Here is a 20,175-nt window from a genome sequence, read left to right on the forward strand (position 1 = left end):
GAGAGAGAGAGAGAGAGAGAGAGAGAGAGAGAGAGAGAGAGAGAGAGCGCATGTGCTCCACACAAGCAATTCTTCTTTGCATTTTAATTTTTCTCTGCTCTTCTGGCTGCCCTCTTAAGAATGGTAGCATCCTTACTTTGGAGCGATTAGAAGAGGCCCTGTCCTTATCCAAGGGCCTCAGTATGTTGTTCTTTAAAGGAACTTGTCACAGGGAATGAAAAGTAATAAGCTTTGAAATAAAACCATGAGAATTAGGACTATGAACTACCTGCCAATTCAGTTCTGGACTTCACGGAACAGCAAACTAGTCCATGACGGAATTCATACCTGTGGTGCCAGCACTTGGGGGTTGAGGCAGGAAGATCAGGAGTTCAAGGTCATCTTGGCTACTGTTGGAGGGAGTTTGAGCCTAGCCTAGACTTGAGGAGACCCTGTCTTAAATAATAATTAATAATAATAAAGACAATGTGCTGGTGTCCCCTCACGGGCAGTCATCTCTGGCATGAAACGATTCAGCCATTTCCACTTCTACTGAGCTGGGACTAAATAGTATGTGGTGACTGTTGTTAAGCAATGTGTTTACACTCAACATCCATAAATATCCCCGAGGTTGGGAGGGTGTGTGTAAACTACTCTACGACAGAACTCAAGCTGCATCCTCCATGTTTGAGTGAGCCTGCTCAGGGGGAGACCGCATGAAGCCAGTTCATTTTAGTCTATTACAGCTACAGGATTTATATCAATCACCCACTTACACACGCGCACACACACACACTCACATATATACACAACATACACACACATTTACACACTCACACTCATACACAATATACATATATGCACACCGTCACACTCACACACATATACATAATAGACACAAATCCACTCTCACACACTCATATACATACACGCACACACATGCATGTATACACTCACATACATACACATACACTCAAGCACACATATATTCACATATGCATACACACATTCAGACACACACACTCAAATACATATACACATTTACACATACATATACACATACATCCACAGACACACATACACAAATATACATACACACACACATCCTCATGTTCCTTCCACTCTCTAGAGCAGGCTGCTGTGAAGTCAAGAGTAGTGATTGCTGCCTCATTTGACAGACAAGGAAACTGAGGTTAATATGGCCACAGGAATGAAGTAGTAGTCTAACCCCACCATGGGGACTAGAGACAGTTCCAGAGCTGGGTTTGAGGGTGATCTCAACCAGGACCCAGCTGCTCTAATGCAGGCGTCTTCCCTGAGTAAACCTGCTCGTTGGCTGTGGATTTGATGGGATGGAAGGAGGGCAGAGAGCTAGCACTCCACAGAAATCCCATCCTGTGATCCTTACTCCCGTCCATCATGGAAGAGGAGGGTTGGAGGGGAGCGGGAAACGCCCACCTCAAACTCAGAAACAGCCACAAGCAGTGGAAGATCCAGTGAAGAAGGGACCAAGGAGACGAGCAGACATTTCTCAAGAGAGGAAATTCAAATGAGCGATGAACACAGAAAAAAACTGTTTAGCTCCATCTGTCATCAGAGAACGCAAACAAAAACACACTGAGGAGCTGCAGGGATCAAGAGGAATCGCCAGGCTCACAGGGTTCAGCGTCCCACCTGGGACTCCAACTCTGAGGGATCCAACACCCTCTTCTGGCCTTTGTGGGCTCACCACTCACATGAATACTTTACGATGAAAGTAAGTCTTGTAAAACAAACAAACAAACAAACAAAGACCCATTACTACATTGAGACTCTACCCCACGCCTATCAGAGTGACAGCCACTGTGAAAACTGAGAGCAGCAGATGTCAGTAAGGGTGTGCACGAAGCTGGGCAGACTCTTCCTGCCTCTATGGAGGTCAGCATGGACTCTTCCCAGGACCCAGCTCCACCACTCCCGGGAACTCATGTGGAAGGCACTAGTGACCTATTGTGCAGTGCAGCCCAAAGCCAGAAAGCCAAGTGCTGGACTCAGACTAGTTGTCCAGGCCAGGTGTAGTGTGCACACCTTCAAGCTTAGCACTCAGGAGGCAAAGACAATTGGATCTCTGAGTTTGAGGCCAGCCTGGTCTGTATAGTGAGCTCTAGGCTAGCCAAGGCCACAGAGTAGGACCCTGCCTCAAAAACAAAAAACAAAACCAAACAAAAACTAGATATTCAACAACAGACCAAAGGTAAAGAAAATGTTCTGTAAGTACACGATGGAATTTCTAACCATAAAGAAGGAGGAGGTCATTTCTTTTCTATGAAAATAGATAAAACTGAAGATCATTGCCTTATGTGGATTAAGTTAGTCTCATCAGGACAAATATTGCAGGGTGGTGGTGGCCCATGTCTTTCATCCCAGCAGAGGGAGGGTGGATCTCTGAGATAGAGGCCAGCCTGGTCTATAGAGTAAGTTTTAGGACAGCCAGGGCTACAGAGAAAACCTGTCTTGAAAAACCATAATGATGATGGTGGTGGTGGAGGAGGAGGAGGAAGAAGAGGAGGAGGAGGAGGGGGAGGGAGAGGAGAGGGGGAGAAGCAATGTCATTCACCTACTTGCTCTCACTGTGGGTTCAAAACGGTCCCTCTCTATATGTACAAAATCATTTCCACACAGATGACGTGAAAGTGGAAGTGCCCTGTCAGGGGAATGAAGGGAACTGACAGGAGCTGGGACAGGTAGAAAGGGGGGATAGCAAGGAGAGGCGCATAGGCCAATGCATACTGTATACCTCATGAAAATGGCCTTAGTTAGTCCAGTATACACGGGCTGCTCTCCCAGAGGACTTGGGTTCAATTCCCAGTACCTACAAGGCAGCTTCAACTGTCTGTAACTCCAGTTCCAGAAGACCCAATGTCCTCTTCTGGCCTCTGCAGGCACCAGGCACACATGTGGTGCACACGCAAACATGCAGGCAAAGCCCATACATATAAAATACATTTTTAAATTTTACTGAGACAGAGTCTTACTATGTAGACCAAGCTAGCCTGGAACTCATAGTGACCCACCTGCCTCTGCTTCTCAGTGCTGGGATTAAGACATGTCCCACCATGATGAGGGAAACTGTAAAGAAAGCTTGGCTGTATGGAAGGGCTGGCTCTCTCAGGCAGGCTGCCTGTGAGGGGTAGCCTCAGCCCCGTGCACACAGGGTTGGTTTGCTGCCTCTCCCTACACAGCAGCTGATCTCTAGGTCCTTGGAGGTAACAGCTATGTGAAGTGTCAGTCTAGCAGAAAACATCAGCAGCCAGCACCAACCCGATGCTGACAGCTACAAGGGAAGCACCCTTGGCCTTGGCAGAGACTGGCAGTTTCCAGTTCGGCACAGTCAAAGTCACAGATGGGGAATGTTCTAGAGTGTTCTTGATCCAATGGGATAGAAAGAAGACAGCTGTCATAAATGCCATCACTAGCAGTCTGCTAAATGGCAGATCCTTCAAGGTCCCCTCCTTCACCTCCCTTTCCAGCATCCATGATTATGACTGAGACCATGAGGGCCAGGAGGCTTAAGTTCTCAAGGAAAAGTAGGGGTTCAGATACCCAGCTGTCTGAGATGCCACAAACTTCGGGATGTCCTTCAGAGCCTATACCCAGCCCCTGCATAGTGAATACAGATCTTAAAGAAAACACATGGTTGCAGGCTTGCAGCAGGAAATGAATTATTTCACAGCAAGCTGAGGGCAGGCTTCTGTGCTCAGCCTTGGAAGCGGCTCTCTTTGTCTCTCCTCTATTATTATTACGTTTTAACAAACTTTATGGCCCATTTTATTTGTTCTCAAATAACTTTTTCTCCTTCCTCTCTACACATCAATTGCTGGGCTTCCCTCACGGTGTGGTGGTTGAACAGAGAGATTGATACTGCTCAGTGGAATGTAATTTACTATTATGGGCTGTGGGTTTATGAGGTGGGAGCCTGACAAAGCATTACATTTGAACACACTGCACTTATTGGCTCGAAGAGGAGATTTATATTTGGTGAGGAGACAATAACTTTGTTTTCTGATAAGCCAAAGAGGTCTATTTTTGAGTCTGGCACGCAGAAAGCTTGCCCTTCTCCAATAACTCTATTTACTAGTGTGAATATATTTTAATAATAAAATTGATATATATGTAAATTTATTTTATTCTAATTTCATCGAATCCTCCTGGAAAAAAAAAGAGGAGGGTGGGTGGCTGGTGGGCCTTCGGAGATTGTTTTTGTATCTGAGTTATAGGTTTCTGTATTGTATCCCTAGACTGGCTTCATGGCTATAATTCTGCCAGGATTTCCTCCTAGTGTCAAGCCAGCAGCACCAGACCGGAGTGTTTTATGACTGGCATCACACCCAGACCAGAGTTACCGTGCTGGTGTTTGTCCTCACGCCAGTCGGACTTATTTGAGGACCTTTCTCTCTTTCCTGGATGAATCTGGGGGTTCGAGGAGGGAATGGTTCATGTTCGAAATCCCTCTCTGAGTTAATCACCAGAATATTCAGCCTCTCAAAGCTGAGAGGCTGTCAAGGGAAGAGGCTGTGGGAGGAGAGCAGAGGACGGAGGGAGGAGGGAAGAGGGAGGAGGAAGTGCACAGTGATAGTGAAGCACAGAGAAAGGTGTACCAGGGCACAGGAGCGGATTGTACCATAGACAACCATCTTTGTATACTTTCCACCTGTCTTATGTCCTAGGATCAAATAAAGTAGATTAGAACCGTTTACAAAGTTCTCAGAAAGTGATTTTTTAAAGACTCCATGGTGATGGAGATGTATCCTCCCACAAGCCTGCCTGAAATCAAATTGCTTCTCGGATACTCTTCCTGTGTGGGCCAGAGCCCAGGGCACACTCTCCTTGTCAGTCCTTCTGTACTGGGTGCGTGGCCTGAGTCCAGGCATAAAAGTCATTTGCTTTACACAACCAGCACTTGGTTCCCTCTCTGAGCTGTTGGTGACATCTATGTACCCTCCCTTAAAGGAATATTCCATAGTCGCACACCCTGCCCCAGACTCTTCCCCTGGAGACTGGATGAGCTGCCGCTGCCCCTAAGGCTTCTTGCTTAGTCCCAGGGCTTTTGACCAAGCTTGGCTCAGCACTGCTGGCCTCCTAGAGACTCACCCTGAGATTTTTAGAGCTTTTGTCACTCCTGAACCCTTTTCCTGAGAAATAGTCACACAACCCTGTGACCCCTCATGTACAGGCACAGAACAAAGTAGACACGCAAACCAAACACTTATTGATAATAAAGGAATTGATTTTAAAACAATTCTTTAGTAAAAACGCATTTTATCTTTAATTAAACAGGGAAACAAATTTGCATACAAGTGAATTCAATCTTGGCAGAATATTTTATACTACAGGACCCAGAGTGAATAGATATTTGATTTTATAATAGTCTTTTATAATAGCACTGAGAACACCGCTTCACACCAACAAAATGGCAGAAGTGTATCTAGGGCCATTTTGGAGGCTGTTGGAAATTCTTTTTTCCTCCTCAGGAAAGTGATGCTTTTGCTCTTTTATTTTCTAATTTTTTTCTCTTTTTTCTTTCTTATTTTATCATTATTATTATTTCAGAAGGCAAAGTAGCAGGTTTCCCTGTGGCATTTTAAATACCTACTAGGTTTATGCTAAGCCTTCGGACCCCTAAATCTCCCACCTCTGGTCCCTAGCAGGTGTTCTGTTACCCACACACCCTTTCACCTTCTTAAGCTGTCATGGGTTCCCTGACACCTGCACCTGCCAACGACATATGGATGAATATTTGTAAAAATAGGAGTGAGGCACGCGGAGGAGGTGAGCACCCCGTCTGCTCTGCCTTTCTGAGCCTGAACTACCTCATCTAATCACACAGCTTCTGGAGGATGGAGAGAGATTCAGGAGTTAGCACTCTTATAATGAACCCGAGTTCACTTCCCAGCACCCACATCCGGCAGCTTGCAACCTGCAACCCCAGTGCCCAGGGGATCTGTTCTCTGTAGGCACCTGCACTCATATACATATACCCACACAGACACAAAATTAAAAATAAAATATTTAAAAACTGTATTTCCACTTCCATCCCTTTTTCTGTAAATTGTGATACTTCACTTTTCTTTAAAGCTGAGTAAAGTTCCGATCTGTGTGGTACGTTTAACGGCTTAGGCTCTTGGTTGTCAACTTGACGACATCTGGAATTAACTAAAACCCAGATATGGAGAACATACCTGTGAGGGATTTTTGATTAATTTGAAGTGGGAAGACCTACTTACTCCTAATCTGGATCTATGTGGTAGGAAGACACGCCTTTAATCCAGACCTTTGGGGGAGAACCCACCTCTAATCTGGGCCACTTCCTCTACAGGCAGCCTGTATAACGACACAGAAGAAGGAAGCTTTTTGCTTTTTGTTTTTTGCTCTTTGTCTGCTTGTCCATGCTAGTGAGTCCTACTTCTTTAGGATTCCGGGTTATACTGAAGACAAGCTGAGACACCCAACCTCATGGACTGAGAAACTACTGGATTCTTGGACTTTCCATTCACAGCCAGACATTGTTGGACTAGCTGGACCACATAGCTTACCATCTGTAAGTCATTCTAATAAATCCCCTATAATTTCTATCACTCAAGAGGACTCTGCCTAGTCCAGTACTAAATTCACATATGCGCCCATCAGTAGATAGACATCTAGGCTGATTCAACCTCTAGCTATTTTCAATAGAGCCGCAATAAACAAGGATGAGTGAGTGTCTCTGCAGCAGAATACGGAGTCTTCTGGGACTCAGGAGTGATATAGCTAGGTCACAAAGTAGCTCTCTTTTTAGCTTTCTGTAAACCTCCACACTACCAGTTCACACCTCCACCGATGGCGCCTCGCCAACATTTCTCATTTGTTTGCTTGACAGTCACTGGGCAGAGTGAGACTGACCACTTGAGATTCATGGTTCCTGATCTCAGGCCAACATATGGTGAATGACAAAAATGTTTGTTTGTTTTCCCAACAGGGTTTCTCTGTGTAGCCCTGGCTATCCTGGAACTAGAGCTATAGACCTGGCCTACCTCTGCTTCCTGAGTGCCGGAATTAAAGTGGCACACCAGCACCACCCAGCTCTGTGTGATTAGTTACAAGTGGCTGTGAGCCGCCTGGTGTAGACGCTGGGAACTGAGCCATGAATTTTGTGAGAGCAGCAGAGTTTTGGAGCCATCTCTTCAACCTCATTGAATAATATTTTTTTCCCTAAAGACAAGCTCTTATGGAGCCCAGGCTGGCCAACAATGCCCTAGCTAGCTGAGGAGGACCTTTTGATCCATCTGCCTTTACTTCCCAGTCCTGGGATATCGCGTGTGGTCCACCATACCCAGTTTTGTACTGCTCTGGGGATTGAACCTAGCACCTGGTGCTTTGTAGGTAAGTGCTGTACCCACTGAGCTACACTACTGGCCCTTTAACAATTTAAAAATGAAACCCAAGTCAGCAAAACAAACAGCAAGTTTTAAATCCAAATGTTCTAACAGAAATAGAATAATCTGTCACTCAAATGCTGAAGAACGATAGTGGGGACATATCTAACACCTTTGTTTCCTGTAATTAAGCCATTGCTTCTATAGAGCAGAAGTCTCTTGGTGCCACACAAACCCTGCAGATTGTACTCCCACCATAGTCTCAGGTCTGAGCTGTGGATGCTTTTGGCAGTGTTCTTTGGCATTGTATGGCATAGCAGCATTCACAAAGCAAAGTGCACATGTGTGCTCAGAACCAAAATTGCATGAATTCACACCTTGCGGCATGGGTGAATGCTGTCAGAAGCACCCTGGGTTCATAATGTGTTTCATGATGGATTCATGTTCTGTTGTTGTGTGTTCATTGTGGCCCCATTTTTCATAAGCTACACATTCAGTCACATGACCCCAGTCAGGGTGGCAGTATGTCTAACTCCTAATCCCTAGAGTCCACTTTGGACAAAGGGAATGGTAATGTGCGATGAAGCACCTTAGGGTCCTCGGTATGTCTGTATGTCAGTCATCCTCGGCTCCTGGGGTGAGCCACATCTGATCACATGGTTCCTTGGATCTACTTGAGGATCTGTGGGTGCGGAGAGGTCAGGTGCTGGCCTGGATGAAGGTAAGGAGTTAGGGGCCAAATGGTGGCTGCTCTTCTCCCAGCCACAGAAGAAGGCAGCCCACCTTAATCTGTGCAGTTTGGAGCAGCCAAACGTGTAGCAATTTATGACTGAGTCTGCCAGAGCTAACACACCAGCTCCCACTACTGTGAGATACTCACAGGCCTCTCCAAAGACAGACAATTTATGAAATAGATCTATCTTGGATGTAGGAGTTTCTCAGAGAGGGAAGAAAAGTGATAAAAACTAATTTTAAAAAAGATGACAAATACACATTAGACAAAAAAATGCTCCTCAAAGCATAAGGGCATTTTAGATAAAACCTTATCAATATGCTCAGAGCAATTTACAGAGGACAGGCTCCACGGAAGTAAGAATTCAAAGGTGACAAAGTTTTCAAAAAGATGAGAAGAAAGCCCACAGTTAAGAGAAAAGCCCCACAGGGAAACCAGAAGCTTCTAGAACTGAGGAAGTAGCCATGAGAGGGAGCAAATGCAGCTGAGGAGAGAAAAGGAATAGAGAAGAAAAGGACAGAGGCAGGAAGAGGCAAAGCCAGGCACCCAGCAGAGTCAGTCAGGAAGAAGAAAGCCAAGCAAACGGCAGGGAAGTCTCCATCACACCAGTGTGGGATGCTTTCCTGTCCCTCCTGGGCTGAGGGGAAGGCTGCTGAGGGAGCAAGAAAGGAGCAAAAGGGAGAGGGAGAGAGAGAAGGTGGAAGAGGAGAGAGGTTGGGGGCGAGGAATGTGGAAGATGGGAGGCAGAGGAGGGAGGGGAGGAAGAGTGGTACCCTGATGTCGCAAGCAGAAATGATTCAGGATGCTGCTGGGTGTGCAGGGTGTGTCCGAGACAGAGAACCCTGCCAGATGATGTTGACAGGAAGGACACACAGAGACATGCTTAAGGATGCAAAGCTGGGTGTTCACATGCCCTACTGAAAATGACTCCATATAATCCACTGCAACGAAAGACGGATTAATAAACAGGGAGGCAGCCGAGCTGTGTAAACAGCTGGTGACCACGGCTCGAGCTGACGCCACAGAGAAGGACTGTGTGAGGTAAAACTGGAATTGGAAATCGTCATAGATCTAGAAAGTAAATTTGAACCAAAGATGATCAAGACAACAGTCTAACGAACTGGCACACAAGTATCCTAGGACGCACTGGTCTCGGCCTCCCCACCCTCAAAGTGCAGGACAAGGGCCAGTGGCCATTTTTTGGAAGAGGAAGGATATCAGGTATCAGGAGTAGAGGGGCCGAGGGGCTGGTGTCCATGAATGGAGGAAAGATGGAGGGAGAGAGGTGTGTTCAGGAGGCAACTCCAATTAGGAAGAAAGAGACTTCCCTTAGCACTAGCAAAGGAAGGCTCCAGACCTAGAGTGAAGCCAGTCCACATAGGAACACAATGGGAGTCACCCAGAGAAAACAGAAAGGGACAGATCCCACTGTGTGTGAGCTTCCCTGAGGGGCTGACCCTTGTGAAACAACAAAGAGGTACAAAGAAACCTGGCTAGTGGCAAATCGAGGTCATCGTGAAGCAGGTGCTGCAGAGCTGCCCAGAGGTGATGGGGACACAGATGAGAACCAGCCCTTGCTCTATGTCTGCCTCCCTTGCTAGGGCCAGTCTGCGGCTTGGCTCTGTGCAAGCATTAGTCACAAGGAGTGCTGATCTACCGCACCTGTCTCATCTTCTTCAAGACATGAGAGGCCGAGCCACTGGGAACTGAAGCAGTTTGCTGTCAGCTTTTACAGTGTTCTGTCCCAGGTCCCACTGGCATCTACAGGTCTCCAGCCACTGTCCCAAAGCTCCAGTTACCCTTGGTTTCCAGGAATAGCAAAGCTTCATGGGGCTGACCAGGCCCACAAGGAGAACTGTCTGCAAATGGCTGCACCCAGGGGTGGATCATCCCAAGCAATCAGCTTGAGTTCATCTGACCACACTGTGGGACCTGAGCTGACTCAGTTGAAGGGAACCTCAACTGAGAAAGTATCTCCTCAGATTTGTCAGTGGCAGTGTCTATGTGACATTTTCTTGCTTGTTGAGTGCAAGCTTAGCCCACTGTGGGTGACACACCCCCTGAGAAGGTCATCCTGCGTTCTATAAGAAACCAGGCTGAGTAAGCCAGTAAGCAGCCCTCCTCCACTGTCCTGCTTAAGTCCCTACCTTTACTCCCTTCAATCACGGACGATCATCTTTGATCAGGATGTGTAAGCAAGCCGGGCGGTGGTGGCGCACGTCTTTAATCCCAGCACTTGGGAGGCAGAGGCAGGCGGATTTCTGAGTTCGAGGCCAGCCTGGACTACAGAGTGAGTTCCAGGACAGCCAGGGCTACACAGAGAAACCTTGTCTCGAAAAACCAAAAAAAAAAAAAAGGATGTATAAGCAAAACACTGTCCTCCCTAAGTCCTGTTTGGTCCTGAGTTTATCACAGTGAAGAGAGCTGAGGACAGGGGTTGAGCTAGGGTTTCTGCCTTAAAGCTCTAGGTATAATATTTAACTCAAGGGAAAGCAAAAAGTAAAAAAAGAAAGAATGAATGAACGACTGAACAAACAAGCAAAGAGCTAAGTCCTCCAGTTGAGTCAGCTCTTTCCCAGTAAACTATCTGCAGTACTTTGACGAGAACACAGCACGCTGGTCCTACATAGCCATTAAGCCTGGCAGGCTGGGGATGTGGCTCAGCTGCTAGCATCCTTGCCTAGCATGTATAAAGCCCTGGTTCAATCCTCAGCACCACACAAACTAGGTTATACATATGCAATCCCAGCACTTCAGAGGTAGAGTCAGGAGGATAAGGAATTCAAGGTCAACCTGTATGGTTCCTTCCATACAGGAAGTTCAAGGGCAGCCCAGGATTCATGAGGCCCTGCATCATGTAGACAGAAGCCTGGAAGTGAACTCCTTATTTCCATATGTCAGTGTGTTCTATTGTGGTTTGAACTGGAGTTGTCTTTGCAGGATCCCGTGTGGGTCACTTGATCCTCCCAACTGGTGGCACTGTTTTGGGAGACTCTGCAAACTCTAGGAGGTAGGGCCTAGTCAGGAAAAAGGTATCTTGGGTTGTGCCTCTAACGATTATACTTGGTCCCCAGGCCACAGGCAGAAGAGACACTCCCGACACAGGTCCCCATCCCCATCACGTCCTGCCTAGGGCCATGGTGCCCAACGACCATGTCCTCATCACCTAAAACAATGAGAAAAAGGAAACCCTAGCTCTCTTAAGGTGCTTCCACCGGGTCTGTCGGCCACAGCCACCAGAGAAGCGCCTCACACAATAACAAACACAGCACCAGAGCACACAGGCAAAACCACAGGAAACAATAAAAGCCAGCAGAAAGGCTGTGCTGTCAGCTCTGGCCGTGTGCGTCTGAACCCTGGGAGAAAATGAGTTTGAGGCCAACCAGGGTTAGTGACCCTTTCTTAAATAACAGGGCTGAGGAGGTGGCTTAGAGACTGGGGGGAACGGGATTGACCCCAACCCTAAAAGCAAACAAACAGGGAATGAAACGCAATATTAAGGAGCAGTTGGCAATCACTTGGTCCTTAGGGGGCTAACCATAAACAAGGACGGACATCGGTGAACGAGGTGAAGGTACAGACCTGAACACAGCCTGCCTAGACTGTAGACTTAATGACATGTTAGAGGGATAGTGAGATGGATCAGATAAAGGTGCTGGCCTAATGGCTGAGTCGGATCCCTGAGACTCCTTCATGGCTGAAGGAGAGAAGCAGCCTCACGGACTTCGCACGTGCCCAGAAGTGTGTCACTTCCTGTTGCTACCCTAGCAGCCTTGATTGCTTGCAAGTACTGAGGTAGCTCCTGTAGGTCAGGGTCTATATGGGCCTGGGGTGGTGGCTCTCCCCTGGTGCTCACTGATGGCTGTAGAATTAATTAATTTCCTTTTAGAACTGTCAGGGTCCCTGTCTTCTAGCCAGCAGTGATATGCCTGATCCTTCCCTTGTCCTACCTCTCTGTGACGTCTATTTTCATGGCTTTGAGGGCTCATTGAATAATTTTGGACTCATCTGTGTAGTACGGATAACCCTGCTCTTTCCTTAATTTAATTTTTAAATGTAATGTAGTGTCCCTCTCTCTCTCTCTCTCTCTCTCTCTCTCTCTCTCTCTCTCTCTCTCTGTGTGTGTGTGTGTGTGTGTGTGTGTGTGTGTAAAGTCCTGTCTAAAGTACAGCAGACATTTTTTTTTCCTATTCTGTCATTGTCTGTTAGCTTTGCTGTGCAGAAACTATCTTTTTATTTTTTGAGACATGGTCTCACTATGTTGCCTTAGTTGGCCTGGGCCTGGAACTCACTATATAGACCAGGTTAGCCTCAAACTTGCAGATATGCAACTGTTTCTGCCTCCTGTGTGCAGGGTATAAAGATGTATACCACCATGCCCAGCCTGTGTAGAAAATTTTAATTCCATGTAGGAAGAAAGGAACAGTAGTTCAGTCCTTGGAGGGCCTGTAGTATACTGAAGCCATTATGAAAATCAGTACAGAGGTTTTCAGAAAATCGCAAATACATCTCCCACGGGACCCAGATATACCACTGCTAGGCACATACCCACAGCATTCTGTATCCAACCGCAGAGACGCATGGACATCCATGTCTGTCTTGCTGAATTCACATGGCAATGAATCCAGACAGATGTCTATCAGCTGAGCAGTGTGTAGTAAGAATGTAGAACACAGGCACAGCCAATAGAAGGAAACAAGATTATGAGGTTCTCAGGAAATGGATGAACTCATGTAGTGAGTGGTGCAGACTCAGAGGGATAAATCCACGTTCTCACCCGGATTCCGAGTCCATGCTCACGTGCGTGTGGATGTGGGAACGCACATGACAGGACAGTGAGAAGGGGGCTGTGGATGCAAGGACAAATGAGGCAGGAGGTGGGAGAGGATACTTAGGTGTGGCTCTGTATGATGGGGGCCTCCCCCTGTGGCAGTCCTTGATGAAGGAGACAATCCTGCTGCTTATTCATGGCAGATGAGGATGCACACAACTTACTCAGAGTGGACTAGAGATGGAATACCTTTTGCAGGAAGGAATGCCCACTAAGAGAGCTTGCTGGCTAAACCCTCGGGCGGGCCATCTAGATACCTCATTGGCATAGAGAACTCTGGGCTTTGTGCTATGTGACCAGTTGTCATGGTCCTCTTAGTGGGGTGTTGTGGTCACATGCTCTAGGACAGGAATCTGGTCGGGTGTAGCAGGATTTCCCCTGTCCAACTAATTTAATTATTAATACAACAAGAAGCCTTCGATTGGCCAGGGAAGAGGGAGGTGGAGCTAAGAGTTGCAGAGACAGGGAGTGACACAGAAGAGGAGAAGGAAGCAAGATGGAGGACAAACAGGATGATTCAGATTCTGCATGGCTTTAAATAGCCACAGGTAGATATATCATATAGGGACAGAATAATTGGGGTAACTTGTCTAATCTAGGTGGGCAGCTTGTACCATTATCAACTGGCCCTGAATTTATTGTGTGGGTATCTTGTGTATTGGGAATTTTTTGATGTATAAATCTGATTGATTAATTATAAGCTTCTAGAGTTGTTTTACCTGGTTGCTGGGAAATGTGACAACTAACTGCAAGGTGGGTGGTCATTGCATGGGGCTGGCGTGGCAACCACCCACCAAGGAAACTTAGAGAGTTGGGTGGAGACATCTTGGGAGCTCCAGGCCAGAGAGTCTGCCGAGACGAGAACACCCCACTGGAGCCATGTGGCCCGCCGGTGTCGGGCGCAGCTCAAGAACTTGCCGATCATGTTTAATATTTTCCACAACCGTCGGGAGCTTATTTACACGCCTACTGTTCTCAGTTATGAAATTTACCAGGGTTTTTAAAATCTCCTCCACCATACTAGTTCTGTCTGGTGGCACGGCTCCACCTGCCCCACAGGGGACACTAAGACTGAAAAGGAAGAGAGGTGAAGGTCCATCACCTCCACCTGGAAACCTCGAGAGCCACAGGTGCAAACACTTAGACAGAAAGTTCTAAAAGGCAGCTAGAGAAGAAATCAAAACGCAAACAACAATGTCTTCTCTATTCTCTTAAAACAAAAAGCAACAAGAACTATTTAAAACGTTTTTCCTAGTAGATCTATTTATTTATTTATTTATTTATTTATTTGGTTTTTTCGAGACAGGGTTTCTCTGTGTAGCCCTGGCTGTCCTGGAACTCACTCTGTAGACCAGGCTGGCCTTGAACTCAGAAATCTGCCTGCCTCTGCCTCCCAAGTGCTGGCATTAAAGGCATGCGCCACCACTGCCCGGCTTAGATCTATTTTTTAAACAAGAGTTGAATCCAAGTTACATATACATCACATCTAGAAATGGGCTCAGAATTCAAAGTGTATGCCCCAGGAGAGCGCTGGCCCTGTCTCCAGCAGGCTAGGGTCTGTAGAGCAGCTGATCAGCTAAGGCAATTCCCATGGCAGCCAGCCCTCTGTCCATGTAAAACAAATCCATGCCCCTTTGTAAATACAGAGCAGAGCAGTAACAGAGGGCCATGTGCTACATGGTGTTGAAATATGTCACAAAACTAAAGTGGCTAGGGCTGGCAAGATAGAGTAAGCCTGGCAACCTGAATGTGCTCCCCAGAACCCATAAAAGTAGAAATGAACCAGCAACGTGCACGTGTGACGCACACACGGCTCAGTGGTGTGGTAGTGTTGGGAAACAGACATGGGAATCAGAAAGCACAGAGGTAGACCTAAGAACACCAAGCACTGCTAAATCTCAAACCCTGAATGGCTGAGGTGGCTACTTATCAAAGTGGACCTGGCACAAGGTTTTCCCAGCATCCCTCAGTCCCTACCTGTTACAGAGTGTGGCTGGCAAACCCCACCCCCTTAGCCTAAACTTCTCCAGCCCAGGGTTTGGGCAGCTGTTCCGCCAGCTGGCCTTCCATATATAACCCAATAACTTTTGTTACCTGGGCCTTTGGTCTACTCTTTTGGGCCTCCTGGCTGCTGGACCTGGATCCTCTCTGGCCCCTCCCCCTTCTCCTTCTCCTTCCCTTCCCCCTTTCCTCACACAGCCTGGCTCAGGGTCATGACTACCCCGACTGTCCCAGATGTCTCTGCCTTTGGCTGTACTCTCCCTTTCATCTATATAATAAACTTCCCCTTCACCACACCTAGGAACAATGGTGTCTTCCCTTTATATTTATTTCTTTTTCATTCATCTGGTATTGAACAGTTTGCAAAGACATAAGCAGTTAGTGTAAATCTCTAAGTCAGCTTTTGTTAATCTGAGTAGACCTTTATAACCTTACATTTTAATCAACATATAAAAATCCATACCAATCCAAAATATTCTGGAGACTAGTTGTTGCTTCCTTAGTCTAAAAAGAGATGCAATGATAACCTAAGTAACTGTCAAGTTTTATAATTGTTTCTTTATGCCCCATGTCATCTTAAGATGGTGAAGTCACATGGCATGTACCTTTTAACCTTAGTAAAAATGGCTGCCAGACATGTGGCTGCTTCCGTCTTGATGAGGTCATCAGACGAGATGGAGGCAGGTCACATGGTTGCCATTTAAAACTTTTTTCCTAGTAGATCTATTTTTTAAACAAGAGTTGAATCCAGGTTACATATACAGTATATTCTAAACCAGAGTTGAATCACGTATGTAGTATGTTTGTAGCTGTCCTTCTCCCAGAGGCTCTTCCCCATATAATCCAGACCTTTTGGGTCCCCCCCCTTCCCCTTCCCCACCCTCTTTCCATAGTGACTCTCACAGCCCTTGAACTCATTCTTTCCCCCCTCCCCCACCCTCATTCTACGGTGACTTTCCTGGTCTCACTCCTTGGTACCAGTGAACAGCTTCCCAATAAACCTGCATCTAATCTAATCTAATCTAATCTAATCTAATCTAATCTAATCTAATCTAATCTGATTTGAACTGGCTCATTTCATCTATGGAGAAATAACTTATCAGTAGCAAACTGAAATTACCTATGTATAGGTTTTTAACTATAAGCTTTTCATTTTAAGTTTTAAGCCAATTTTTAATTTTTGTTAGATTTTACTGATTCTTTAACCACACCAGATGCACTCACAAAGGCCGGGTCATGCATGTGGATGGAGCCAGAACACATATTAAATAAAATTCAAACCCACAACCTAGAAGCAAGGAAGCAAGCCAAGCAGGATTTGAACCTTATTAGCCTGTCATCGTTCACAGGGCAAAGGGGGTGGGAAGCACGAGACGGGATGACACAGCCTGCTACAGTGCACCAGAAACAATGGCAGGCATCACCTGCACCTCCATGCAAAGGGGCTGGGGCTCTGCACAGGGAGCTCACCTGTTGGGATTGTAGCCCATAGAGTTCAGCATCCGGGCCTGGTCCAGATCTCTTGGGAAGCCATGCAGCACCCACCCTTTCTGGATGCAATCTTGTTGCTCCAGACGCTCTGCCAGAGCCTTGGTGATGATACTATCTGGAACTGCAGAGGAAAACAGATAAGACATCATCCTGTAGCTTTCTGATCATCCTGAGCCACACGGGATACTGCACAGGTAGCTTTAGGCAGAGCCCCCTTGGAACCACTGGGAACCTCTGTGGTCCAGCAACAAGAGTTCATCTTTCAGACCTTAACGAGATACCATCCTCCATCTTGGTCTGTTATGGCAGCTAAAACAAGCCCCCTTAAACTGAGAAACACAGCAGGGAAGAGAATTTGGCTCTTAGACCTGGAGGCCGAGAGGCAAAGCTTAGGACAGACTGCTGTCTGGGAAGGGCCCTTTCTAGCTGATAGGCTCCCTGCTGGTTCTTGAATAATGGCTAGTCTTTGGGATGCTGAGAGGTATGTTAGCAAAGGCTTCAGTCTGAAGATCAAAACAAAAAGAGATGATCAGAAGAAAGACCACTGAGCATGCCTTTGGGCTTCTCTCTGTAGGAAAGACAGACAGACACAAGTATGATGGGTGTGACCTCCTGGTGGAGTGTTACTAGGGATCTCTTATTTACTATTTACCTATAATTCATTTTGTGTGTATGAATGTTTTGTCTGCATTGTCTTTGGTGAACCACATGCATGCCTGGTACCCTCAGAGGCCAGAAGAGGGTGTCTAGAATTACAGATGGCTGTGATCAAGAGTGGGTGCTAGGAACCAAACCTGGATCCTGTGCAAGAGCAGCCAGCGTCCTCAGCAGCTGACACTGTTCCAGCCCTGTGTCTCTTTCCCAAGGGATGCAAGTGAGGTCAGAGCAGAATTACATGGAGTGGTATCTCTCCTTATACCTTAGTCAGCATATAAATCTGGAGGAGGGGGCACAGGATTGGGACCACGGCAAATGCTTCTCATGGAAGCACTCCAGGCCCGGCGTTTTCATTTCCATCCAATAGCATTGAGGTTCCATCCCATTAGTCTCAGTGGATTAAAATCCACCAGCAACCCCTGCCAGCCTCCAGGAGGAGACTCCCCTTTTCTGTCTCTGGCAAACCCAATCTCTCTCCAGAATCACCGCTCTACTTAAACCTGGAGACTGAAACAAGTCCCCAGCACAGGGAGATATGAGAAGCCTGTTTACATTGCTGCAAGTGACATTTTCCTGAAACCCACACCTCTCTTCCTAGTCTCATTAAATGTTCCATGTTGCTGATGTTCTGCGTCCTGGCAATTTGCACGGCATCGCCTGCGCTTTGCACTCATTTCCCCAGAAATACTCAGTAAATATTACTGCTGTTTGCCGTGGATGTGGGCCCCAAGCGGGGGGATGCTTGGCTGTTTCTCTAGAAGCTTCTGCAAGGTTTCTCTCTCACCAAACATCTGTGGGTCCAGCAAGTGGCCCTAGAGCACATATTCTGAAGCCTTGTGAGATCCCACAGGCTGACAGTGAATGAGAGGCACTTTGCTGCACACGACCGTTTTCTGGGTGCTGCCCTATGTATTCCAAGGGGTGAGCATCTCCTTCGATTAGAGGCTTTCCAGCCAGTACAGTGGTGCACACCTTTATTCCCTGCCCTGGGAGGCAGAGGCAGGTGGATCTCTGTGCGTTCAAGGCCATCATATGTAGAGACCCTGTCTCAAACAAACAAAAGCCGTTGGCTGTCCATTCAGGGCAGTTAATAGGGTGGCAGCTTGCCCTGCAGTGATCTCGCTCAAGGCTGGACAGCAATCTACTTAAAGGATAAAAGGTCGACTTGTTAATTTGATTGGTTGGTTGGTTTGCTTTGTGTTTTTAGTTTACAATTCCAGGTCATAGTCCATTATACCAGGGGAGTCAAGGCAGGAACTTGAAGTAGCCGGTCACAGCACGTCCACAGTCAAGGGGGTTCAGTGTGTGCACATTCATGTGAGTGCATGAATGTCATCACGAATGTGGGTCCTAGCCGCCTACTTTGAGACAGGATTTTTTTCTTCACTGTTTGTACTGTTTGCATGGGCTCAGAACACTGGAGACTGTCCCCAAAGAATTGTTGCCCTCCCTCCATTCCTTCCCGAGTCAGAATCTCACTATGTAACTAAGAACTATCTAGGAGCTTCTCGTCTTCCTGCCTCTGCCTTCTAAGTACCAGGATTACCAGAGTACATCATCAAACCTGGTTTATGTGGGGCCGGGAATTGGGTCCACGGCCTCATGTACACTTAATGTATGCTAGGCAAACACTACACATGCAATAAGTCCTGTCCCTAGTCCTTTTATTTCCTTAAAAGAGGAAGTCTCTGTCTGCAAGAGCTTGCACTGGCCACTGTGACCTTGTTCCATGGGACAAATTGTCCCAGAAGGTGGCTTCCACATGAGGAGAACCTCCACAGGTGGGTGACTCCTGTCTTCTTGTTTTACCAGACTGGGAAGTTCTTCCAGGAGGCTAGCATGATGGGGGGTTTTGCCCAGATCTGCCCATCTTAGGTTATTCTGGCAAGGTCTAGCATCCTTGTAGAACACGAATTGAAAAATCCAGAGTCTCCAAGGGGCTACAGAGCCAAGATGTGCTTTCCCATAGAAGTCTTAGTGTAGCATATGAAAGGTCTCTTCTGGGGCACTGGCTGTGCTGTCTCTTGTGGACTGAGGTGAAGGGAGCTAGAAAGACAGCTGGCAGAGGACAAGAGGCAGAGTCTTCAGGACACTGCCTCTGGGCCACTGCCCTGCCCCAATGCAGCCAACAGAGGGGTAGGGCCTGGGTGTGGAGGAGAACCTTGAAAACCCCAGATGTGGCCCAAGAGTCTGTAGAAGGCTTGTAGGTACCTCTGTGTGTCTCTGCTTCACAACTGTCTTGTTACCTGCAGGCTACTGGCATGCTGGTCCAAGCCCACGTGTTCAGACCAGTCAGCTCAGCAGCCACAGGCTCTCTGGACCAGAATCCACCAAGTTGCTCAGTTGCAAGTTTAAAATTCCCTTGATAGCAGGCACGTTTATCCTTTATCCTCTTCGCCCAGAGATTTTTCTCCATCTAAAGTCATTCACCATTAAGTTAAATGCCTCAGGCTTGATTTCCAGGCTTGACAGTTAACACATTACCCTTCATACCAGCCACTGCCAAGGGCTAGTTCCCCAGAACGCCCTGTCAACCGAGGTTAGCAGGGTGCAAGACATGAGTGGTCTATTACTCCATGACACCATACATTCGGTGTTAGCTAGCTGGAGTTTGTTAGTTGGTTTTTTGTTTTTCTTTTCTTCTCAAGGCCATTAAAATCTCAGTTCGCTGATTCTGGGCTGGGTGTGCTTGACATGGGGTTCCTGGGGTGCTCCAGGCCCAGAGGGCACCTACCAAGACTCAGCAGCTCTGTCCAGCCTCTGGTCTTGAGTTAGGGGCTTGCGGTTAAACTCTACCTACATCCGGCTTCCTGCAAGCATCAATTTCCAGGGTGTTAGCAGGCCACAGTGCCCCCTGCAGTCCATCCTACCAGGAAGTCACCAAGGTCTCAGCATTCTGTGAGTTTCTTAACCCTCCTAGGCCTTGGAAAGAGCAGACTTAACTGCAAATGCCTAGTCACACCTTCCTTCCACACTCCCTCACAATCCTCTCTCTACCTGTACCCTCCACACACCCCTCCCCTGCACCTACTCCTGTGCTCCACTCACTCCCATCCCTCCACACACCCCTCCCCTGCACCCACTCCCATCCC

The 20,175-nt window shown here is 47.2% G+C and overlaps 1 protein-coding gene across 1 annotated transcript in view; it reads right to left on the reverse strand.

The window, feature by feature from the left end:
• Ak8 (adenylate kinase 8) overlaps nucleotides 1–20,175 on the reverse strand; it is a 116,467-nt gene that overhangs the window by 38,211 nt on the left and 58,081 nt on the right. The window contains exon 11 of the mRNA XM_028757138.1: nucleotides 16,406–16,547. Coding sequence (XP_028612971.1) covers nucleotides 16,406–16,547 — 142 coding nt within the window. The remainder of the gene's footprint in view (nucleotides 1–16,405; nucleotides 16,548–20,175) is intronic.

This window comes from Grammomys surdaster, unplaced genomic scaffold (assembly GCF_004785775.1).
Source record: "Grammomys surdaster isolate TR1022 unplaced genomic scaffold, NIH_TR_1.0 126133, whole genome shotgun sequence".
Classification (NCBI taxonomy): Eukaryota; Metazoa; Chordata; class Mammalia; order Rodentia; family Muridae; genus Grammomys; species Grammomys surdaster.